At 37.9% G+C, this 26,788-nt stretch overlaps 2 protein-coding genes across 6 annotated transcripts in view; one reads left to right on the top strand and one right to left on the bottom strand.

The window, feature by feature from the left end:
- LOC126767522 (uncharacterized) overlaps positions 1 to 26,788 on the top strand; it is a 617,976-nt gene that overhangs the window by 505,584 nt on the left and 85,604 nt on the right. For all 5 annotated transcript variants that reach the window (XM_050485002.1, XM_050485009.1, XM_050484998.1 and 2 more), the window contains 2 exons: positions 10,569 to 10,691; positions 22,742 to 22,912. In XM_050485002.1, coding sequence (XP_050340959.1) covers positions 10,569 to 10,691; positions 22,742 to 22,912 — 294 coding nt within the window. The remainder of the gene's footprint in view (positions 1 to 10,568; positions 10,692 to 22,741; positions 22,913 to 26,788) is intronic.
- On the bottom strand, positions 7,417 to 9,855 carry LOC126767576 (serine/threonine-protein phosphatase 2A regulatory subunit B'' subunit gamma-like). The gene is made up of 3 exons (XM_050485035.1): positions 9,310 to 9,855; positions 8,453 to 9,239; positions 7,417 to 8,318 (listed from the first exon to the last, which is right to left on the bottom strand). Exons 1-3 carry the CDS (start codon positions 9,746 to 9,748, stop codon positions 8,228 to 8,230), a joined length of 1,317 nt encoding a protein of 438 aa, XP_050340992.1. The 5' UTR covers positions 9,749 to 9,855; the 3' UTR covers positions 7,417 to 8,227.

Below are 26,788 nucleotides of genomic sequence, written 5' to 3' on the forward strand. Positions count from 1 at the left end.
GTCTGAAGTAGCACCTGTTGGCAAGAGATATTCTGCGTTGGATTTGAAGTCTGACATTCTTGTTGGTGTTAATGTTGATTCCAAAATGAACAAAATTAGCTACGACTTTGAAGTTATGACTGCCAGTGACGAGGGAACCAGTGACGAGGAAACCAAGTCGCGACTGTTTTTTTGATAACAGAAGATCGTCTGGAGAAAGCATTACTAACGGCGCGGTTGTTGAGGCCAATGATATCAATATCATCGGCGGACGCCAGCAGCTGTTCACTCTTATAGAAGATTGTACTCTCTATTCAGCTCTGCAGCTCGAAATATTTCTTATATTAAGTATGTATAGTTGTTAGAGCTTTGGCTTAGATTAAGTTAGGTTATGAGATCGATTCAAACAGGGATCCCAATTAGACAGCTTAGAAAGCCGGTTCGTTGTGTTACCTAAAATTCCTTTATAATAGATCATAATACTCTTACAAATCGACAAAGCGCTTTGACAGCTAACTTCAGTTTCTGCTATGTCTTTTGGTTCGCCGAAGGCAAGCCCGCCGAAGCGTTTCAACCTCAGTCTTGCAAAGGCTGAAGGACGGAACTGATTGTGTAACAGACTGTGTAGATGTTTCCACCTAACCCTCCTTGATACAACTTTGCATCGGTAAAGATTTTTAGACTAACCACATAAATGCCTATTAAACAATTTCCTGTAAAAACCGTTATGATGGCCCTAAGATGAACTTTGCTAAGGGAAAGTAATACAGAACTTCTCCTGTGTTCTACTCTAGCCCAAAAGGATAATGCAATCGCACCGAATGGGGTCGTCGACTGGCGCCTGCTAAGCCACGTGAGATCCAGTGCCAGAACGCAAAATGCCAATAGAGATCCCACTTGGTCCCATTCCAATGTGAACGGAGCAAAAGCGCCCTCTGTCCAGCTCGTCGGCTTTGCAGTTGCCAGCAATTCCACTGTAACAAGGCACTCAAACGAGTTTGATGATTAAGTAGCTTGAAGCTACTTCTAGTGAGTATAGACACTCCTTGACTAACTTTGAGCACACATTTAGCGAGCGCAATGCTAGTATTGCCATTCAGCTGTCGGTGTAAAAGCTCACCGCCCTAAAATTGGTTGCACTTCATAGGACTGCGTCTGTTGCCACCTTAATAGTAGCCACTTCTTTCTGAAAAAAAACCACAGTGATCCGGTGGGCTAAAGCTAAGATTGACGGAGAGCTGCCACACCAACATTCCTTTCTAACTTCAACCCGTTGGAGAAAAAGTTCTCTTCGCCTCTTCTCCAGCGACTCCTCCCTATCCAAACATCATTCGTCGGTATGTGAGCATGGGAAATGCAGCCAATAATAGTCTCTGCAACGCCGTGATGCAAGTTTTCAGGAATGCAGTTGAAGAAGAAAATAATTTCGGCGTGTCCTGATTCGTATCCTTCATAAACTCAGCGGCACTGAGGCTTAGAGCGCAGTTTGCAGCAATGAATCTGCCAGGTATGTGTAAAATGGCATTAGGTGTTATTATTGGTGTAGTTTTGTAAGCTTGAGATTGAGCTAGGGGTAGTATCGAGAATATTTGATACAAGCGCACATTATTATCGTAAAAAAATTTCAATAATAATTCTCGCAAACGGACCTATATAAAAAACCAGTCACTGACACTGAGGTTCACTTATTCGGTATCAGTAAACTTGGCATATTACGGCCCGATTTCGACAATTTTGGACGTCAGATGGCACAAGGCACTATTTGCGCGAAATATTATGCAGATATATATCCATTGGTGCTTAATTTGCCAACTGTAAAGTGAAATAATTAGAAGGAACTTAAAATTGTGTTATACGGATAGTAGGCGTGGTTCTGGTCCAATTTCCACTAATTTCACAATTTAACATGAGGATATTGATATAATCGTAAGCATAAAATTAGTTGAAAAATCTCAAATAATTTTCGACTTCCATCACGTCTACAAAGTTTTACTCCCACTTCCACTGGTCCACTTCCACTAACATATGTACATCCGCATACACAATAAATTTGCTCCCAACTACGTTATTTGCAATCGGCTACTCCTTTACAATTCACCAACACTCGAAGCTATTAAGCCTCGCCATCATAATGCTTAACAAGTCAAATTGCAGTACTTTGCTAAATACCATGACTCGGCACAAACACTAAAGCAAAGAGCATAAAAATAAAAAACAAAAAACAAAACCCCTAGCGAAAATGAAAACTGATAAAGTTTACAATAATAACAACAATGGCAGTTAAAACTCATCTGTTGTGAGCAACCACAATAATAACGACTTTAACATTTACAAACTAATGCCTTGTAGCTGTCTCATGGCCGACCGCCCAGCTGTTGGCTCAAACACTCCCCCACACACGCCCATGCTACTTTAACCCGCTTATGCGCATCATATCGGCTGACTCATGTAGATTTGTTGTACACGCTCATAAAACAAAAACCTACCAGAATAACCAACCAAAAGTACAAAACCGCATGCCACAACACAACAAGAGCGTTGACTGCGTGGCGCTTTGGAGGCAGGAGGCAAATGTCTACGTCCAATTTCGGCAAAAGCCGAAGTGATTTTTATTTTGCTTTTATGAAAGTTTTAAAGTATTGGTTGGACATTTCGACTTTTGAATCTTAAACGAATGGTATTTTATAGGCCTCTAGGTCGTTGGGAACACTGTTGATATTGTAAGCATTACGAAAGTTCACGTTCTGTAAAGAATATGTTTAAGCGCTTCGCCCAACTTATGATCATCATAATCGGTCTACTAAGTGTATTACTCGTCACATCATATCAATCCTGAGATCCAGTAATAATTGTTGTATAATATTCGACCGAAGAGACCAATGACCAATCAATGGCGACCGTTATTGCAACTTAATAACCAACTATTTAATGCCTGAAATTGAAGTTGGTTTCAACAAAACGCCACCACTGCAATGGATTTATTGAGAGAACACTTCGGTGAGCAGATAATTTCACGGTGGCCGGTCGATTGGTCACCATGCTCGCGTGGTATCACACCGTTAGACTTTTTCCAGTGGGGATATGTAAAGCGAACAATAACGCTTCTATTCAGGACTTGGAGCAAAACTACACACGTTTCGTTGGCCAGTTACCAGTCGAAATACTCGAACGAGTCATCGAAAATTGGACTCAATGGATGGACCATCTGAGATGTAGCCGCGGCCAACATTTGAAAAGGGTAATCTTGTGTTGTTTCGAATGGTAATAAACATTCCCCACTAAATTTGAAGTTTCTGTGTTTTTTCTTAAAAAAAAAATAGTTAGCTTCGAAAAGGATCAAGGATGTTATTTTTTACATATGGGTCCAAGATTGCGATGAGGGTGGGTCTACGAGTACACTCTTGGGAACTTTTTAGGTTCCTGCCAACTGCAGCGTCTTTCTGGCGAAAGTAGTTGTCATAAAAGCAGCATTAGACTACTGCTCCGTGGCACAACCTTCTTTAGAGTGACGACTATACACTCTGATAGTACAGCAGCGATATTAGTCTTCAGTTTGCTGACTGTGCACTCAAGACTGGTGAAAGGATGTTTGGATTCCTCACCTCCATCAACGAGTTATCCTCCGATTAGACTGGTTTAGCTGCCTGGCTGCAGCGATATTGCAGAAAACTTAGGCTGATGAACTTGCTGGGACGGGAATGAGCTCCGCTGGCTTCTTGTGGTGCACTACTGATTGAGCCTCAGACTAAATCAACCAACTCTGGCCAACTACTAGCAGCTGTGCGACGGCAAAGTTCTTCTGGCCGAAGATAAATCATAAGAGATCCATGGAGCTCTTCGCTCTCAGGAAGGTCAATCGTTTTCAAATCGTTTAAAAAACTCATTCTATTCACGCAAGTGAGGAAAGTTCTCTGAGCGCCATTCACTTGGGAGTCGCCAGAAATGATTCCTATGCAAATGGTTCAAGCAGCTCACGACTTCCGGTCATCATCTGGGTAACCAATAAACAACCGTTTGAAGGCGAGCTAAAGTGAGCAGGCGAAACATCCCTCCCCAGAGTTGTGTGCTGGGTTTGGGACCCGCCACGTAAAAAACACCCACAATGAAAAGAAGGAACCAGGCTATCTTAAGAAACACCATTTGGTATGTATGGTTTCTGGAAGTCTCAATCCACCTACCTCCCCAAAAACAAGTTCACTCTCTCCCAAAACAGCACCACCCAAAATATACATGTTGTTTGATATGTTTGAAGAGAAAAATTATTATGCCGACTTTAGGCAGAGCTCCGTTGCACTGAGCCAAACTTTTGCCGACGTCAACTGAGTAAAAAACACACACACACTTCTCATAACTTCGAGAGTTTTTATGTAACGGGTCTAATCCGCAAACGGTCATTTCGATAATGAGCGCGCCAAAAATGCAAATCGTAGAGAGAGAGCTGCCACGCTGAAGAGGTGATTAGGGTAGGAGTCGACGGCAGCGGCGGCGGCGAGTCAAACATGGTGAACAAATTTGAAAAGTGAACTGCAAAGTTGCAATTTGTTTGTTGTGAATAAATTTCGAGTTTTTCCGTATGCACGCGAGTGTGCACACATTTTAGTTATGCAAAAGCGGAAATCCTTGAGGATTCAAACTTTGGCTGCAATTCCGCCGGGCTTGAGCTGGCTGGGCCAACAGGAGTTGTTAATGCATATGCTGGATTTCCATTTGCCGTTGCAAATGAAAGTTTGGCCGGCGCAGAAGTGCACAGGAATTAACAAACACACACACACACATGAACAGACATATAAAAACAGTTGGACACATTCCATGCGAAAAGCAGCAGATAAAACCCGAATGCGGCCGCCTCCACGCTGACAAACGCCAAACGACAGCACAGACAACAAGCTAACCGAGCAGACAGCCAGACTGCCGGACCGACAGACCGACGGACAGACGGACCTGTCTAACAGCCAACCGACCAAGCAGCGAAGACACGCGAGCGGCGAAGGAGAAAATGAACTGTGCGTCAAGTGTGTGTATGACCGAATGCCGAAACGAAATGAAAGGCGGACAGTTAGGAATGCAGAAGGTCGACAGTGGACAGCGGACAGCAGTTCGCGGCCAGTTGATTTGCACACCTATTCACACGCCCGTCTTTCTGTAAATATGTCACATAGTATGTATGAATGTAGATATGTATAAAGGTGTGTGCGGCACCTGCCGAAAAAATTATGTAGAAAAATGTATGTTTTATAAATGTTTTCGAGTGATGGTGTGCTCCGCTGCGGTGCGGAGGTACGGTTCACTTACAAGCTCATCCTCGTGTGTTAGCATTTTGCAGTGAAAAAAAAATATATTTTTTGTCCTTGGAGATATGCATTTGCATACGTATGTATGTATTACGGTGGATACTTTTGTTCAAAAAAGGTTTCGTGAATATTATTAGTGTTTTTTTTGCTCAAGATTTGCTTAACATCCTTCAATGGTCATGAATTAGAACAAAATCTGCTTTCCGCGCGAGATAAAAGTTCGTAATTAAAGTTTCAAAAGGCTCAAATGACAAATGCACAAGAGAATTGTTAATTTTCCATAAAAAATTGAGCCGTAAAAATGCAGTTACTAAAAATTTTATGCAAATATTCATAAGACCCTAGGGAGGTTAGATTGCATTTGCATTTGACGCCTACAATAAAGCATTGTAAAGCGGAGAAGGATACCAAATATAATACCGGACTTGTAAGTAGTCGGCTTTCTTTTTTCTAGACACTCTTACCACAGAGTGGTTCCATAACTTGAAGGAAATAAGGAAATGAGAAAAATTGCGGATTGATTCAATGTTCATTTTTCGACTAGATTATAAATGGATCTACAACATATTTGGTATCTAACTTAAACTACGGACCACTTAGTCTGATATAACGGGACTCGGACTGACGTATGGAAGGACTTAAAGCATTTTACGTCGAGATCTTAAATTGAAAGCGTACAAAATACAGCTTGCAAGAACTAAAGCCGCTCGATCTTTCCAAGCAAAATCGCTCCACTTTATGGCCTCTTGAAAATTTCGTCGTTTTCGAGCCAAGTTATGTTCAGCGATGATGATTGACTTTTGATCGAAAACGTCGGTCAGTGTATGATATATATAAATGAAATTAAGGGATAATCCTTCTCTTATAATGATATGTCTGTATGTCATGTGTTGAATCGGACCAATACTTCCCTTAGGCCCCATATACTTAAAAGACATATTTTCTTCTCCGATTTTATAGTCGTCTTCGACAGCACGAAAAGGAACTGTCTCTATGCCGCTATATCTCAACTTGGTATCCTGGCAAAGCTAGGAAAGGGTCTCTCCGAACCGTTCAATACCAAACGAGGCTGCACACAAGGAGACTCCTTATCGTGTGACTTCTCCAACCTGCTGCTGAAGAAAATAATTCGAGCTGCAGAGCTGAAAAGAGAAGTTACAATCTTCTACAAGAGTATACAACTGCTGACATACGCCGAAGATATTGATATCAAGAGCAAACTCTTTAAATCCCCATCATCATTCCCTTGTTTTTATTGTAGCGGCAGAATTGAAGAAGAATTTGCCGATTTGTTACAAGTCTTTGGCTGGATAAAAGAAACCCAGCTGCACTTGTTACCGCAAATTGGCGCCAAATAGCGAAATGAAGATTCAAATCTAGAACTTATTGATTCAAACGGGGTTACATCTCCGCAAAAGCCCTTGGTCGCATAAAATCCGGGTCTATCCCGATAGCGCAGTACCGGCTGTCGTGGGAATCGGATTATAACGGGATGTCTCCTATCAAACATTTACACTGTGAAGCCTGTATGCTCCCAGTTAAGGAGCATAATGAACTCTTCTCCAAGCAGTTTCTGCTGGGGTGTTTTCGTTGAAATCATCACTGCAGTCACCTGCACGCCGACCAGACTTCGGACACAATTAGCTTCAGACATGCACTGACTGCCATTCACAGTGAAGCCATAAACACCTTCACCGACTCCCACTCAGTGTGAATGGCGTACTTGGAGTCATCCATTGCAGAAGACGAGCTCGAATTGACGCGAGAATCGAGAGTTAAGCTCCTACTTATCTAGCATCGACCCTGATATATCAAATATGTCCAGGAAGCTAGTGCTCACATGACTCTAGCCTCCTTTTTGCATGCCCAGCTAACCCTACACATCTGACACTCCTCTGCCTATGGTCCAACCCCATTGAAACAGCACGTTTCCTGGGCGTACCGCTGGATGACCTCGATAACTTATCTGAATCTTACCATCCTAACGGGGACTAGATAACCATTACAACAACAGCGAAAAGAAGAAACGACTGGCGCGCTGTTGTTAACTTGGCTATAACCGCATAAGCGGTGTCTACGCCAGTAAAGGAGAACAAAAAAATTATGTCAGGCGTCGAACTGTTGTATTGTATTTAAGTACGTAGTATGCATTTAATAATTTTTATTAGCAGAAAATTATATTATTTTTAATATAAATAATAGTGTATATTTAAAATGTAATGCGATTTATAATTATTTACAATTATTTTAAAATTTGCACTAAAATTTTAATACTTAAGCTTTAATCGTATAACATCTTTAAAATTAACATATTATTTGAGCGCGTAAAAGACAGGTGATGTTGTTGTGCATGGGTTTGAATAAGCCTCACATACACAAACACTTAAGTACTTCAAAAAAATTAAGATAAAAGCTACTTAATAGTCAAAACTAATATGCAGCGCGCACAATGGCGCATTAAATAAAATAAAACAAAACACTAAAAACGTAAACGGTACACGCGTGGCACAAAAGCCGGTCGGATTTTAATTTTAACTTATGAAAAATAACTAGTTTCACCGCTGCTACGACCGATAGCCACAATTTGCGCTGGTACTAATCCGGTGGCCGTAGCTAATCAACAAAACTACAAACAAACAGAAATACTTTCATATAAATAATTACTGCGTAGCGTTTTGCTGGAATGTTCATTGTTGTTGTTGTGTATAAATATAATCACTTAAGAGTAAATGTCGAAACTACACCTTTTCGATACTTATTACCTGCTTAGTGAATATCCTAATAATGGCAGCACATTACATATTCAAAGTCTTATTGTTCAAGCGGCACAACGCCGTGCTACAAGTGATTGCTCTGCCTTTCAACTGTTCTGTCTGCATAGCCCATAGCCTTAATCTAAAGTCGATTTACATAATATCTTAGGCTTATAATTAAGTTACTATTTGAATGCGTTGAAATTAAACGTTATGTGAGCCGTCCTCACGATTTTCGTATGCCCAGAACTTGTGAAATTCTATGAGTATAGACACGACAGTTTCCGCTTGGCCACTGCAATGACAAAGGAAATTGGAATAAATAGCAGGAAGAATGAAGCTTAATTAATAAATGATGATAACATGCTGTTGCGCCAGCCTGAGGAAATGAGAGTAGATATCACAACCGCACACACATGCACTACGTACCAATTGATTAAATCCTGCAGTGTAATTTTGTATGGGTCCTTAGACTTTACCATGTCGAATATTTCATCCTTCAAATCTTCGAAGTTCACCGCTTCCGCATTAACCGCGTTTATTTGCTCTTGTATACCTTTGAAGAAATAATGTAGCGTTTGCGCCGTCAAGTAGCCTTTGTGTTGCACATCCAATATACGAAAGAGATAATGCAGCGATTGCGGCTCGTGTCTATTGTCAAGCGCCAAAACGAAATCGAGAAAAGTTTTATAATCCATTTCACCATCAAAAGTACGGCATTCATCGAAAACGCGATCGAGAAAGACCGACGTCAGTGTGCCAGAGCCATAACCGGCCAACTCCTGTTTGCTCAGCATGCCATTATGGTCTTTATCCAAATTTAAATAGTTGCCATAAACAGTAAGCACCGACGGCATAGAAAACCAGTTTTGCTCCTGCGACTCTTTTGGCGTTTCCTCATCGCGCAGTTCTAGCAATTCGGTGAGCAGACCCGACGCGAGTATGTCGCGTATGCGTATGCGCCCTGTATGTAATGGATCCAGAAAGAAGAAAAACTTTTTCACCACCGTGCAGACATAGAAACTTTGAAAAGAAGGTTGCACGCAACTGCTGATCTGTGTTAATGTCGGTATAATATCAATAATATAATTCTCCATATCGATTTCGCGCAAATAACCTTGGCCGATTTCATCGTAGAGCGACAGCCCAATGCGACCCTGTGTTAGCCACACTTTACGCATTGTATAATTGAAGATGGAAACGATTTCAACTTTACCTGCAAAATATCGTAAACATTTGTTAGGCACAAAATCACACAATCACTCGTGCGCCTTGCATCCACTTACCTGGATACATGGAATGGCACTGCAATTTGGCGTAGAGACGTGCAGTCAAATATTTGCGACATTTAGTGCTCACTGCCTCCAGCAACTTTTGGTAGTCATCATAACAGATGAGTTGCTGTCCCACAGGCGTTACTTGCGTGCAATGTTTCTCCAGCAAAGTCCACAATGCGCCGAGCTCATCGTTATCCAGCAATTCTTGTGAGCGTTTCTGTAGAAAGAGGGATTGTGCTTCTTTGCGCAGATTTTGACGCAGTGCATTGTTTTGTGGCGGTGGCGCATGAAAAAATTTCGGTATCGTCGAATAAGTGGGATGTAGCGTTTTGGCTGGTACCTGCAATGGCGCATCTGCGTCGAACTCACGTAATTGCTCTTCAGTTGGTTTTTCAGTAGACACTTCGAGATTTTCAAATTCTTTCACAATATCCGGATCGAGTTCCATTTTATACACAGATTTTGGCAGTTTTGTATTAAATTTTGAAATGAAACTTTTACGTAAAATTCACTTTTATCACGAAATAAAAGTAAATAAATATTCCAGTGCACAGCTGATTTTGCGGAATGTCAATAAGCGTATAACGTCGAAGTCGGCATAGTTGTTGCCTGCGCAACGAAATAAAAATAATGACGGCGCGCAAGGTTTGCAACTTGGCTAACAGGGTGAAGCCAACAAAATTCTGACATTTTTATGTATTTTAAGAGAAAACAATTTGGTTGGTTTCTATTTTGAATCGTACAAATGATTATAAAACAGAATTTCTGTATAACTTAAATAAAAAGTATCTTATTTATTTTTTATCATAGCTGAAACAGAGAAACTGAAAACATAATAACAACATCTAAGTTCTCTGTCTAATTCGTGAACCTTCTCTGTATATGATATACGTTCTGGTTTGAGGTTTGTGAAATTATTGTGAATGCTGATCTTCTTCTTATTTTGCCCTGACTTTGACATTTCACATCCTTCCCGTTGTTTAAAATATTTGTTTCTTTTTCCCCCTGAACTATTAAGCAGAAGAGATACGTTAAGGTGTATTATGTCTTACGCATTTTATTTTATATAAAGTGATTATTAAATACACATATATAATCGCGTGAACGATGATCTTGGAAAATAATAGTTACGTTATCTGGATATGAACGCTAGAAGAATATTATCTGCGCATTGGTTATTACATATCATGTTACATATTTAAATAAATTCTTACAAACTCTATTGTTTTACACAATTTTATTAAATTTCTGTTCCCTTCTAATTGCAGGTTCTAACATAAAAGTGGCCTCTGCTATACTTAATTGTATTTTGGCGCGCCAGTTATGTTTCGAAGACCCGTCTTGTTCGGCTATCTTAGAAATAATACCCCGTGTATGTGGGCCAATACCAGGTATGTACAAGAAAAAAATTCAAATCAAAATTTAATCAAATCAAAATTTATTTTATTCCAATTTACATATTACAATTCCATTTTAAGGTCATCAGTCAAAATTTTAAAATATTCCATTTTTATTTATGCATTCCGCTGTGTAAAAGCAAATTTGTTAATCAAAATTGACAAGGGTTCTCAAATAATCTGTTGTCTACAAATTTTCGTGCTAATTACTGGATGTCTCAAAATACCCTAAAAATTAAATTGCTGGCTAGACTAAATGGTGGAATTCAAGTGATTAATGAGCGGTGTTTCAATTAATGGGCGAAGGTTAATGAAAAGGTCGCGATGATGTGAATAATCGATTAGTGCGTGTTAGTCTGTATGCAGCAAATCAATAATATATGTATGTATATATGTATATGCCCAACTGAAATAATTGACCCTTCAGTTAAGAGGTTATGTACTCAAACCTTAGTATCTGATACTCATATGAAAAAGACAGAGCAGTACCTACAAGCAAATAATAATATAGATTCTGCAAAAATAGCAAATCATAAGGCCAATGTCTGCGCTATCATGGAAATTGTGCTAAGAAAGCTGCAGTTAATCCAGCACAAATGTTTGATGTTATCCCCAAAGGTATAATCTATTCTACTTAGCACTTGTTTGCTTATGTACAGATACACATAAATACATAAACAGAAATATTAAATTCGTGCAGCATTTTTCCAATGGAATATATTTTTAGGCAGAGTTCCTTCCACCTGTGTGCTAAATTTATAGACAGCAGTTAAGGTAACCTAAAGATATATTTATAACATCCTTCGTTTTCCAAAACTTAAAAATGTTTTATATGAATTTTACCTACTAATCTGTGTATGTTTTTTTTGCTTTTCATTTCCAAGCACAACTTTTGTATTCCATTAACAAACTAGCAACTTGAACTTTCAACTGTTGCGCAGTTGGCTTGGAGCACATTTATGTTTGCACAGCAGTATATACGCAACGGTTAATGTGTTTAGCCCCGTAAAGTGGCATACCGAAGCAAATTTTATTGTTTGCATACAACATTGCGTCCAACTGGACTGACTCATTGTCATTAAACTGTGCTGTAAGTGAGCATGCAACTCTGCAGTGTATGCGTGCATACTTGTGCATGTTAGTATGTGACATTGGCTTTCTTGAGGGTCAGTTATGTAACCACCATGCTGGTGATACTAATATTAATTTTGTTGCTTCAATTTACACTAACAAAGAGATTATTTTTTATGTGGTGTACAACTCTACCGTTATTATTAATCCAATTGCTGCACCTACATACATACATGTTTACTTTCGTACGCAAAGGTATTGGTATAGGTTAATACATACAAATATGTACTTATATTGATAGAATATATGTGAATAGCTATTAGTTGGCGAAGCCCTTGCATACCTCAATTTTTAATGATTTGACAACTGCAATTCCAATTTGATTTTTTTCTGCTAATTTTATAAGCATTTTTTGTACAATTTCGATTGTATGAAGAAGGACTGAAATGATAACAGTTTTGAGCAAAATTCGATTTTTTTGAGTTGCGCAGTTTTCTAATCAACTTGAAATTGTATGTGTATATTCATTAATCTCTATGTTTAAAGAAAGTCCGAAATTCCGGTTAAAAATTTAAGAATACACACAGAAAATTTTATATCGTTCCGGTGAATATTTTCGAAGTTACACTCAAATTTGAAAAGGTGTTTCAGAGTGCATTGGAGTGCATTCCAAACTTAAAACGCGTTTTCCTCAAAATGGTGCTTTCAAAATCGGTTTAGCCGTTAAATTAGAGACTTTTAACTCGAGCTTTTTAAATATATTTTTTTGTAATTAATATAATTTTTTTTAATCAATAAATATATTTTTATAAACAATTCCGAAATTTTGGTCAAAATTTATTTTTGTTTTAGAATCGCCAATTCGTCAAAAAAATTTATTTTGTTTATCCCTTCGATTTGCTTTACTAGATTTAACATTACTTTAACGAAATCTGTTTGTTTTTTAATTTCAGAGGATTCAGTTCAGAGATATAGTGGTCGCAAAACATGTCGTTTTGAGCAGGAGCTTACGGAGATCAGCTGTAGTTCCTTTCCAAATAATTACTTTTACTAATACTAAGTCTTAAAATACAGTCGAAAGATACCATAATATGTGCATAAGTTTTTGGATAAAAAGCTTCTCAGAAAAAAATCTGGAAAACTCGCTTTTTTCGGTCTTATAACTGTATATAACCCCTTAAAGCTCTTAACTTTAAGTATAAAAACAACTTTAAGCGCATTTGCGAATTTTTTTATTCGCAAACTTTGGATGAGAAATTAGAATTTGATTTTTTAATGTAAATTTTGAGATTTCAAATTTTTAAATTATTTCTAATTAAGATTTTCGGTATTAAAAAATTAAAAAAAAAAATGCATTCAAATATTAATTTTTTAATATATTATTTACAACCCTATTCTATATTATTTATTAATTGAGTGCATAATAAGCTAAAATTTTGTAATCAATAAAAACTTGATGATCTTAGTAAAATTCTTCCCTACACAGTCTATTATTGTATGTATATACAAATAAGTTGTAATATCTACATTAATATGTACATACTATATATGTAGTTGTAAAAGTATGCACAAGTGTACCCTCTCTTTAAAGTCCGCATGTACTATATACGCGTGTGTGAATACAATACCCTTGGAAACTTGAAAGCAACACTTGCAGCTTGCAATATTACGTTATTCTTGCATATACAAAGGCGCACAGGGCGAACCACACACTGCCTTTCTTTCTCCCTCTCACCCGCTTGTACTTATGAACCTTGACGTTTGCATAGCCGCTTGTGTTTGTGGATGGGCACTTGTAATGAAGTAGAAAAATAAAATAAAATAAAATTTTACTATCAATATTGAAATTCCGTTGCTGGGTCCTTATGAAGTGTATCATCCTTGCGCTGAATCTGTTCGCTAGCTTGTGTGTGAGTGTGCGTGTGTTTGCTTGTTTTCATAAAAGTGTAAAATTTTATTGAACACGTTGCATGTATTGGCCAGCTTATTGTTGACCTGTTTCATAGCCACTCAGCACGAGAGTACAAGCGAATACTTGTTGTTGCCTGCTGGTGCATAATCAAGCGAAGAAAGAGCAAGGTAACTTACTTAAATGTGGCTGACATATAAAATTTGTAGTTAAAAATTTAATCAGCAAATTGATTCGTAGAATACCGATACAGTTATTAGAAGTGAATAATGTATATACCGTTACTTTATTGATGGTGTAAATTGATTTCTGTGTACCTAAGGAGACACATACAGTTATGTTTATATAAGTAGCAGTGCGAGTTGACATATGCTTCAGTGGCAGCATCTGATAAATTTGCAGTAGCAATTTCACTTAAATTTCATTTCGAATTCTTTTTTCCGAATAAAATAATTAGAAGTTAGTTTTAATTCGGATTCAAGAACCATGTTTACAAATTATTCAATTTCATTATCAAAATAATTGTTCTCTAATTGCACATTTTCGTGCATTGTTGTATTAATCGTCCATCGTCGAATCGTTGAAAATTTCAAGCGTACATTTTCTTTACATAATATTCAAGTGCCAATAAGGCAAAGAACCGCTTGAAGTACTGCAAATATTGTTGCTGTTCAGGCAAGTGTTGCTGAAGACCGAAATTTGTCGATTTCAGGACGTTATCAAGCATTGGGATTGTCTCAAACCACAACCTGGCGAATTTGAAACAGGATTTGAGCTTACATCCAAATAAAATTGTTCTCTCTCAAGAACTGAAGTCATTGGACCAAACGTCGAGAATTTGCTGATTTTGCCTTGGACCAACTTGAAAAGGGTAACTATTATTTTAAGCAAACCATCTTCTTCGATGAGGCTCACTTTCATCTCAGTGATGCGGAAATAAACAGAACTGTCGATTCCGATGAGAAGAAAATCCACAAATTTTTCATGCACAAACATATTCACCTAAATTGACAGTTTGGTGTTGTTTGATGGTCTGGTGGAATGATCGGTCCATACTGCTTTCGAAATAGGGACACTGTCAATGGAGAGAACGTACAGAGAGAATGGTACAGCACGATGGTATCCAACTTTTTATGACCGCAATTGGTGGGAGTTGATCTAGAGAACATTTGGTTTCAACCAGATGGCTACCTGCCACACAGCACGTGCAAGAACCGAATTAGTGCGAGAAAATTTCGGAAACTCGATTATTTCAAGAGTTGTGAATTGGATTACTTCGAAGAAGTTGTGATTTAACGCCATTAGGCTACTTCTTGTGGGGTTATTTGAAGTCACTGGTCTTTTGCAATAAAACAGACTCTCTGCAAGCTTTAGAAGTCCGTATTGAGCGATAATGACGTTCTCCTTTGGCTACTGTAAAAACTCTGCGCGCAAAACACGGTCTTCTCAGATGAGGTCTGTTTCTAACTTAATGGCTTCATCAACAAATAAAATAATCGATAGAGAGATAGGTAAAGCCCTCGAGTGGTTACGCAATTGTTTGGTGCGGTATGGCGACATCATCCGGCGTTATTTTTTTCGAAATGAAGCAGAAAATAGCTTAACTATCAATAGGGAGCGTTATAACACGATGTTGGCTGAATTCTCATATTATCGGCAAAAATCCGTAAACAAGTAAATTCATCCAAGTGAACACTGCTATATTTATGCACAAAACTGTATTGCAAATGTCGTATAATTAATCGGAAATAGCCGAGCCTGCTATAAAATAGCCAGCAATCTATATTTCTTCATGCACCAAGCAACTCGGCTTGGCTCTTTCATTGCGCTCGTATTGAATGCTTTCACTAAAATTAATCATTTTAATCCCAACAATTGTAAGACAATGCTCTGGCTGTCTGCAGCTGACGTGCAGAAATTCAATGCAAATGGGTTACCCCAGGTAAACACACTGTTTGAGCCAATTGTTTACAAACACATACATACATATAGATGTGAATGTATGTATATACTTGTATATCGTCACCTAAAATGCAAAACAACGTAACATCGCTTTTCATAATTTTACAGGCGAAGGAAAAAGGCACTCATATTCAAACAAAATTTGAGTTATGCTTATATATTGGTTATTATGCCTAAAAGCGATTTTATTCTTTTTTTTTTTTAGATGATACGCTGTTTTGCATTTTAGGTGAAGGTATGCAAAAATATATAATATAATAATTTTGGGAGTTTCTTAAGAGGTTTTCTTCTCTAATATTTGGTGTCAAGCTGTAAATCCGTTAATCAGCACAACTAGTCATTAATCGGAGACAAATAATCCGATCTTTATTAGCTTTTTCTGTATATATTGTATTTCTCCATACATTGATCTACCAATTTTCTGATTTAATCAAAATTCGAATTCTGTGAGGCCAAAAACGGTCGAAATTTTCGGTAAAATACAACTTTTTTCCTATATACCACCATTTCTTAAAGTTTTGATATATTTTTATAGCCTTTTAGTAGTACCTGTTGGCAAGAGTTACTCTGCGTTAGATTTCGAGGCTGACGTTGTTGTTGGTGTTAATACTGGTTCCAAGATACACGAAATTATCTACGACTTCAAAGTTATGACTGTCAACAGTGACGTGGGAGCCGGGGCGGCTCTCATAGGTGCGCTCCAAGCGCTCTTAGAAGTCATCTTTGGTCACATCGTCCTTCTCTTGCGTTCCTCTATATGGCCACTGTAGTAAATGCCCCTGTACAGTCTTGGTCTCACCAGAAACTTTATGCTATGAATCAATAACCTTTACCTTTGACCTGAAATGACCCACTTGTTATTATTGCATATTTGCGCGTTCGCCGCCACATAAACACCAATTCATTTGCATCGATTTTCAACGTGTCCAACACAAAGGAACACAACAAAAACGCCATCAACGTCGTCGCGGTCGTGACAGTCCTTATTTATGATAATTGCAATTTTCGTATTCGCCACCACCGCCAGCTACTTTATCATGCGCTGCTACATTGCTGTTGTTGACACCGTTAAGCGTCTTAAATATACACTCAAACACACTCGAAACGAAATAACGAAATACTCGCACATACGCCTATATGAAGTCTATAAGACGATCGCACAAAAGGTGGCGCGCCAAACTCAACAACAGTAGCAACAACATTTAAGTCGCTGAGGAAATAAGAAAACCACGACACAACGACCAAATGATTAAATCCCTTGCAGTTTCGGTTTCGAAGCGTGGCCTTTGTGCGTCCGAAATTATGCAGCGGCCGCCTAGAGGAAATGAGTGCATAAGTAAGTGCTCTTGCGCTCACTGTTGCATACTTTTTTGCGCGTTGGACTGCACGGTTTGCTGGCAATGCCACTTCGAGCTCCGCACTTTGTTGTGCCGCTAAAGAACTCGGACAAATAAGTCAATGGGATTCGAGTTGGAAATACGTTGAGAATTTTAAGTAAATTTCGCCTATAAGCTTCTGAATCGAATGCGCGCGAGTGTGCATGCCACTGAAGGCTGCAAGTAAACGAAGGATTTTTGTTTTGGCAGTATGCAAGGCAATCTTGTACACGACATACATATATAAGTATATATATGTTTGTTTGTGTATGTGTGTGTGGAGGGAGAGATTGCTTTAGTGAATGTGTTGCCTTTTACGAAAGTGAATTAATTGCCTCTGTTTGGCTTTCCAAACCGTAATGCAATTAAATAAATTGCGAATGCAAACAAAGCAAAATTTGAAACAATAACAATTTGTACAAAAGCGCTTTTTCTGTTTTGGAATACAACCAAAGTGGCAACTTAAGTGGTTGCATTAAAATGAGTCTTGCCAACGTGCCTCGCATAGTCATATAAATAAATATACAAATTTTGACCGGTTAAAACAGACTACCGGTCAAAATTTTTTTTCCGTTAATGGAAGCATAAAAAGTTTGTTTAATTTTAAGTTTTACAGGAATTTTTTTTAGTATTCTAAGGAATAACTTGCGTTGTCACAAAACAGTACTCGGAAATTGTAAATAAAAACAAAATATTAGTTTATTCATCAATATTTATTTTTTGCCTTCAAAGTAATCTCCACCAGATTTAATACACGTATGCCAACAATTTCTTCAGTCCTCGAAACACTTTTCATAAGCAATTTTTGGGATGCCCTTCAGCTCCTTCAGCGAGCTTTGTTTTACTGAAAACGGGTTCCAAGGCAATTTCAGTTTAGGAAGCAAGAAAAATTCACACGGAGCCACGGTGGTTGATCGATTGTACGAGTATTCCTTGCGTTTTTAGCGTTAAATTCGGTCACAATCGTGGCTGAAAGCGATGCATTATCATCGTGTGAAATTCATGAATTGTTCTTTCAAAAATTCGGCCGTTTTCAACGGAAACATCTCAATATGGCGAAATACAACTCCTTCTTGACCGTCGTCCCTCCGGAACAAATTCATGATGCACCAAACCACGAGTATCGCAAAAAGTAATGAGCATCACCTTGATTTTAGAGCGACTTTGGCGTGTTTTTTTTTATTTTCGGCTCGTCCAAAGAGATCTGTATACGGTATTCTTTTGGAAAAAATTCAGTTTTATCAGGACGTGTCGAGAAATAACACGTTTCATAACCAAAATCATTCGAACGGACTAGCGATAAATCTCGAACTCTCTTGCCGTCTCTGTAACACTTCCCTGACGATTTTCAATCACCAAATCCTTCATGATTTTAATATTTTTATAGGGGAGTTTAAATTATAATTTCCGGGAATCTGTTATAAAGTGCTGAATCTTTAAGTCTTTGCACTGCTTTGGAAAAACAAACTCGCATCCACGTGACTCTGTCAATCTACATATATAGCAGCTATATGTAATAGTTTTTTAATGTAAACAATTTATTTGGGAATTGTATTGAACAACAATTCTTGCAAATTTTCATGGAAATGTTTTCATACAAGTACGCAAGTTGACTGATCAGTTTGTATGCCAGTTGTATCCCACAGTAGTCCAATACCGACGGTTCCGACAAAAAAAAAAAACAATTTCCTTCAAATAGTTTGCATATATACAGACGGACACAGCTAAATAAACATAGCTCCCAAGGCATTTATATGTACACAGGTTGTCATTTATACATTTGGGATTCGGCAGCCCTATTGTTGCAAACTGGCGACTCACAACTCATAAATAGTTCATCGATGAACTTAATTCAGTTTTTTGCGATGAAGCTCTATCAAATAACAGTTTTTATCGATGGTATGGCAAATTCAATCGAGGTTGTAATTGTTGTAACGGTTATCCAGCCCCGTTAGGGTGGTAAGGTTCAGATTAGTTGCCATCAAGGCCATCCAACGGTAGGCCCAGGAAATGTGCTGTTTTGAAGGTTAGACGGGTGTGCAAAGAGGTGGTTAGAGTCTAGTGGGGACTCGTTACATGCTGGACATATATTTGGTATATCGGGGTGGATTCTAAGGAGTCTCTCCTTATACTCGCGACAATTCGAGCTCTTTGACTCCAAGTATGCCAGTCACTGAGAGAAAGTCGACAAAGTCGCTTATAGCTCCACTGTGAATGTCGGTCAGTACATGTCTGAAGTTAGTCTGGTCGGCGTATTGTCTTATGTCTTTGACATAATTAAGAAAGGAACCTCTTGATGCTCCTAGGAGGTGGTTCCGAAACTATCAAAAGAGGAGTTGATTATGTTTATTAATTGGGAACATACTGGCCTCTCTAAGTTGATATTCGATAGGAGGCATTAAGTGGCAACCCATTATAGTCTGAAGTGCAGTGTTCTGGCAAGTCTGAAGCTTCCTCGTCTGCGTTTCAGTGCCTCCAGGTGACCATATTACTGCCGCATAGTTAAAGACCGTTTGGCCAATTGCCTTGTATGTTGCCATCAACGTTTCTTTCATGGGCCATGTGCCACCGGCTAGCGTCTTGAGGGTTCTATTGCGGCTCTGTACTTTGACAATAATCACGATCGTATGAGGAGTGAAGGAGAACAGGCTGTCCAATATCGTACATAAGGTCTTAGGGTTATTTACGGTCGGAATTTTAATGCGATCGATTGCAATATTAAGGTCAAGTCTGTACTTCTGCGTCCAGTTTGCGAAAATGGTCACTATATGTATAGTGGGGGAGAGTGTTATGCTCCGTGCAGCGAGGAAGCAAGAAAGGTCGGAGAGATAGCCGTTTTACTTTCAGGTGACTTGCAGTCATCAGCGTGCGAGGTGAAAGAAATTCCCTAAGGTGGTTGAAGAGTTTCGAAATCTAAACATTAAACAGCAACGGGAGAGAGAACACCACCCTGCGGAACCCCCTGTTTATTTCTTTTCAATTTAGAATTTTTACCTTGAAGTGTACGGATGAATACCGACCGCTCAGGTACTTCATAGTCTAGCTCTTCAACCCTGCAGGAAGAGTTGACTGTTCGATATCCTTAAATGTTTGGTTGACTGTGTGGTTTTTGGTTGAAGTCATGAACAATTGATGTGATAAAATGAGGCGAAGAAGTTTCCAAAATTTGCTAAAACGTAGACAGAAGTGTATAGACCCTCAGGATAGAAAAGTATTTGATTTTACTAAGCCCGGAGATGGGTGGCTTCTTTGAATAATATTGCTGACGAATTTTATCAGTGGAAAAAGACTTTTACAGGTTATTAACTTACTTATTTTTTAAAAGTGAAAGTAAACATTCCTAAACCACTTTTAGAAAAGCAAATATTTTCAGAATAAATTTATTTTCCTACATCTATTTATGAAAGCAATCTTCTACCGGTTCTACTTGTATATACTTGTATGTATGTATATACATATATAGTATATACATCTATATGGTATATGTTCACATGCATTTTCTTGACAAATAATTTCCGTAAGTGCAAAGTTCATCCAAGGACATAAAAAGTCGGCACAGAATTTATTATATTTTGAGCGAAGCGTACTGAAACCTAAAATAGCATGAACCCGAATTAGCTAGTGATGTTCGTAATGACCTAGCGGATTTTTAGAAGTCTGTCATTGACATTTATGCTCACTCATAACTCACATGTGAGGTGAAATCGCATATAGGTGAAAATGTTCACTTGTTGCTGAAGTAAAAATAAAAACAAACACTCATATTTCATCCTGTCAACAGGGGCAGTCTGTCCCAGCAGGAGCATTTACCTTCCAATCAATTTTATTAAATATCAAGCAAGTTAAGACAAAATTATATTTTTACAGTTAAGGAGTCAGTAGGGTAATCTTTTTTCAAAATTATATTTTTTTACATTCTCTCTGTTCTCTTATGCCCTTAGAATTAATGTAGAAACCCACTTTACCATTGGAAGGTTTCGAAAAAGGCCCAAAAATTATAATACCGCTCGACGTTCGGAGCGCTCGGAGCGAACACCTCAAACTTTGGACGCGTTTTTCTCATAAAACACTTTTTTAAACTGGCGGACATGTTTCCGGTCCAACTACTCAACCGAGTTGCTTAATTTTTTTTAATATTCGCAAAACGCCTGGCTATCGTCCCTATATTTTTTATAATTTATTGACAATGTAATAACAAAATTTATGTTAAAAAGTGGGGAAAATTTAAAAAAAACGTTATTTACTCTTTTATTTATCAACATTTTTTCATGATTCTAGTAGGGACGATAACCATTAACGTACTTTTGAAGAATAAATTGGGTTTTTGTGCTTCAGATGATCCAAACGTGAGAAATCGTGTCCGCCAGTGAAAAAACCCATCTCACTCCTCCAGCCATTTCTCCGACAGATATCATTAAAAATTCCGAAACATCTTTTTTATGCACTCCACGATATACCACATGTTATGTGAAAAAAGTTCTATTGTAGAATAAAAATTTCTATGAAAAAAATGGCAAAAAAACAGGAAAGATTACCCTATTGACGCCTTAATACAGTTACACTAGTAGATATTTATTATGGAAGCAATATTTTTTCAGCACGGACTCAAACAACTACAACAGCTTTATATAATCTCAAATGTCTTTTATTGATATACTAAGGACAAGAATCATAAATGCTTGTGTGTCTGCTATTATTTTCTTTATTTACAGTTATTATGTGACTATTATGGGATCTTCATATGAATTATATGTTCGTACTTACATATGTTCTTATATATATATTTGGGATTATGAGTTGAGTGTATTATCACAATCGAATAAGCATAAATAAAGGTTTATTGTAGCAGCTTAGCAATGACACTCAGAAATGGAGTTCTCAAGGGCAATTGCTTTGGATGTATTCTTTTTGTGCTTTTAATAGTATCTACAAACACACACTCGTTTGCATACTTATGTATGTACATACGAAAGTGTAGTAGCCAGCAGACAAAATGCCATTTATTCTAATAATAGTGGTCGGTTGGTCAGGACAATCTGTTTTTCACAATATTTCATCATTTGTGGTGCTTGCGGCCTGAGCTGAGAATATCTTGTGTGTCATATGTGTAATATAATGAAGGTCATGTAAAGAATTTCGAGTTTTTACAGCACTTTAAAACTTCTATTACCGTTGTTTTTGTTACATAGCAGTATATAATTTTCAAAATATACCGTTTCAAATTAAATATGAACCGAAAGAATTATAAAATTAACCTAAAATTCAAAAACTGGATTATCCACAAATATAGATTTTTTTTTAGAAATTAGATTAGTTATTACAAGAAGGTTTCTATTGTGACCTATTTTAAACTCAAGTTTGTATGGCTCGACATTCGAAAAAACAATTTTTCACTTCCACGCCGAAATGTAGGCAACCTTTGGTGAAGTATTTTCGAACTTGGCATACTTTTTGGCGCACATTTTTAAATGAAAAAATTAGAGATATATTGTTCTTATTATTTATAATTATTGTTTTCTCAATGTAATTGCTTACAATTGTAAGTTTTTATCAACTTAAGGTTTTTTACATTTCAACATAAAGTTATAAATTATAATTATATCCTTCCGGATTTTTTTTAAATTAAATATAAATTATTCTTATACTTAAAATGTATCTATTTTAGAAATAAATACAAAATTATATAAACATACTTTTACTACTTTTATTCCTATTTTCCTTTGCAGTGTCATGCAGTACAGTTACTGTGACGAAATGTCAAGCCGCCTTAAGGACACTGCAAGCCTTTCAGTTCTTTCGTCCAACCTGCCTTTGCAAAGAACCCGGCATGGATCCGGATTGTAATCATTTTCGTGATTTTCTCTTCGATCATCCATGTGGTTTCGTGCTCAAGAAAGGTGAGTCTAACTTATTACAAATATTTTTATACTCTTGCAACATGTTGCTACAGAATATAATATTTTTTTTCACCTAACGGTTGTATAATCAAAAACGCGGCTAATTAATTCTCAAGGTGTCTAACATGACCATAATTTTTTTCTGTGGTTTTTCACTGCTTCACACAGTCAATTTGAGATGGATAAATGAGTATTAAACTATTGCAACAGAGTCTAAAATAATAAGAAGTGTACTCTCTACGAGCAAATATATACTTTTCTCAAATCACTAACAGCAGTAAATACTTGTAGGCCTAGTAAAGCACAATCACTTCTCTAAAATCTGCCTTGCTCCCATTCTAAGCAAACTTTGCTCTCCTTTTATTAAATACCCGATTAGCTCAGATACTTATACGCAATTAATTCGACGCCTCATTACACTCCTACAAATGCGCACGCTTAAAGTCACACACACACACACATATGCAAAGGCGCTTTTGGCTGCGCAGACATGCCATCGCTTAGACGCACGCTGAGCCTCGATGCACTAGAGCAGCCGAGCAAAACACAATAAATTTCCCTAGAAACTCTATGTTGCCAGCTCTTAACAGTAAAGTACAACAATAAAAGCAACAACCACAAAGGCAGTGAATAGCGGCAGCGGGGCAGTAAATGAGGCAGTACAACAACAACACAGCGGCTTAAGACGACATTTCTACACTCGTATCTCGTATCTGCAAAAGTTGAGAAGATTTATTGTTATTACAAAGTGAAGCAGCGCACTTCAATCATGCGGTGAATTACGCAGCAACAAATTGTAATTTATAAAGTGGAAACTCATGAGAATTCCGCGCCGCCACTTTGCGGCGAGACGCTCGGCAACGCGCCAACTCGACGCATAAGCGAATCAGTGAACGAGGCAGATTGCCAGCGCCGCTTTATACGCACTCCAGACAGAAGCTCACAACACACACACACACACGTACACTGGCACATACGATAAATGAGCGCTGCAGAAGACAAGGAAATTGAGTAAAGTGCACCTTAAGTAACTTATCCGTATTTTTTATTAGCCTGAAGTGCTCCATTTCTGTTGCATACTTACCGGCGCTTGCCAAGGTGTGAGTGCAAGCACTGAAACAAAGGTTGTTGAGCATATAGTGCACGCAAATCACTTTCGTTGCAACTACATATCTGTATATATTTGCGTGTGTGCCTTGGTGCTTGCCGCTTGCACCTGCAACGTGACAATACGCTCATTTATAGCGTCTCATCCGATTGCAGCAAAGTCAGCAGAGTAGTGTGGCGGTACTCACACGAAGTTTCCATATTCCATGGCATATCTGCAGCAACTCGTAACGCAGTTACAGGCAGATGCTTAGTAGCCATGTATGGTAGGATAGTGGCGGTAGATTACGGTGGCAACTGCAACATTTCATACAAAGACTGCGTATTGCGGTTGCCACCAACGTTCTAAATGCCGGAGGTGAAACAAAAGCTTGATAGCAGGAATGTGAAGGTAGACAAAAGGATTGCAGTGTAGTGTACAGTTGTGTGACGCACAGTGATTGTGTGTATGTGTTTGAACAGAGAATGTATGGTACATATGTTTGTTGAAGCAGCATGTAAGCGTAGTTGCATACATGCAACTTGTGTAAAGTTCATAAAAGCAGACACACATATAGTCGTAGACAAAAAATATTCACTTTTTGAAATATTTTTATTTAAACATGAAGGCAGTATAAAGAGTGGCACTCTTATTATATAATACCAATATTCCTATTGTGGTACTATTTCTGTAAAACTTTGAATGTCATAAAAGTCGTTCATAAAAAATGGCTGATCCATTTTGAGGTTCCCTACTTTATTTAAGAAAAACCACAAAAACTTCAAATTTAATGGGGAATGTTTTATACCATTCGAAGGAACATTTTTTGTCATTTATTTAAATTAATTAATTATTATTTTCAAATGTTGGTCGCAGCTAAGTCTCAGTCACTAAGTCCATCCGATGACTCGTTCGAGCATTTTGACTAATAACTGGCGAATGACACTCATTTGCTCCAAATCCTGAATGGAATTGTTTGCACAGACTTTAAACTTTACATATTCTCACAGGAAAAGGTCTAACGGTTTGATATCATACGATCTTGACGCCCAATCGACTGTTCCAGAAAGTGAAATTATCTGCTCACCGCAGTGTTCTCCCAATAAATCCACTGATTGATGCGATGTGTGAGAGTGACGCCATCTTGTTGAAACCAAATGTCGCAGAGAGCACGGGCATCAAATAGTCTGTTATCATGGCTCAATAACGGTTGTTATATATATGGACCAATGATTCCTCGAGCCCACAAACCACGCCAAACCGTTGTTTTTTCTGGATGAAATGACAATTCTAGAATCTCTTCATGTTGATCTTTGTCCCAAATGCGGCAATTTTGTTTGTTTACATATCCATTGAGCCAGAAATGAGCCTCATCGCTGAACAAAATTTGGCTCGAAAACGACTGCTCTTCTTTGAACTTTTCAAGAGCCCATAGAGCGAAGCGATGTCGCTTGGGAAGGTCGAGCGGCTTCAGTTCTTGCACAAACTGTATTTTGTACTATTTCAATTTAAGATCTCGACGTAAAATGGGCCATGCCGTTCCATACGTCAGTCCGAGTTGCTGCGAACGGCGCCGAAGCGTCTCTCCACAGTTTTGACATTTTGTAGATAAGTATCAATTTTGGCACGAAGAGGGGTGAAGCGTTATATTTAGCCACAAAAAAAATTTCAATTTCGATATATGGACGACGGTTTAATACCATAAAAGAATTAAAAGTGGCTATACAGCGAAAATGGGCTTCAATCGTCATGTCAAAGTTAAATCCTTTGCTTGAATGGATGCCATCTCGACTTAATCAAGTCAAAATTAGTAAGAGAGGGCATATTAATTATTGACAATCTTAATTCATCAAAATATTTAATTAATATTTTATTTAATTTTTAACACTATTGAATGTATTAAATGAAACTAAAGATGTCCCTGGTAAGAAGAGAGCAATCAGATATCCCGAAGGAACCTAACAACAAGAAAAAACGTTAACTTCGGCTGCACCGAAGCTAATATACCCTTCAGTTCAGTTTGTATGGCAGCTATATGTTATAGTGGTCCGATATCGGCAGTTCCGACAAATGAGCAGCTTCTTGAAGAGAAAATGACGTTTGCAAAATTTCAAAACGATATCTTAAAAACTGAGGGACTAGTTCGTATATATACAGACAGACAGACGGACATGGCTAAATCGACTCAGCTCAACATACTGATCATTTATATATATATACTTTATAGGATCTCCGACGCTTCCTTCTGGGTGTTACAAACTTCGTGACAAACTTAATATACCCTGTTCATGGTTAAAAATGTTACCGATCCACCGTCTCGCCCTGAATATAACTTAAAAAATATATACTGCGTTTATATTATATTTTATGTATTCCATCCCAACAGAGCTGACCAAAAGACAAAGAATGGATCAAGCCAATTTCGGCTGTGCTCTTAAGTAAACCGAATGATACAAAGCCTGGGCTATAAAGCGAATGAGGCAATACTTCCCAGCTGCTGTTTTCCAACTAATTTTTAACCAATCATCCTACATGAATCCCATTGCTGAACGTTGCCATGAAGGAATATTATTGCTTCTTGTCTGATAGAAAATTAGGGCATTTTTCGGCAACTACTTGCTTCAATTTAATGAGTTGTTGTTGGTAGCGCCCTCGCATTAATGGTTTTACCCGGTTATAAAAGCTCATAATACACCAAGCCCTTTTAACTTAACCAAACACAGAGCTTTTATACGCTTTTAGGGTAGTCGTAAAGAAGACATTTTTCATCACCAATCACAATCCGATGC

The sequence above is a fragment of the Bactrocera neohumeralis genome, chromosome 2 (assembly GCF_024586455.1).
Source record: "Bactrocera neohumeralis isolate Rockhampton chromosome 2, APGP_CSIRO_Bneo_wtdbg2-racon-allhic-juicebox.fasta_v2, whole genome shotgun sequence".
NCBI classification, from domain to species: domain Eukaryota; kingdom Metazoa; phylum Arthropoda; class Insecta; order Diptera; family Tephritidae; genus Bactrocera; species Bactrocera neohumeralis.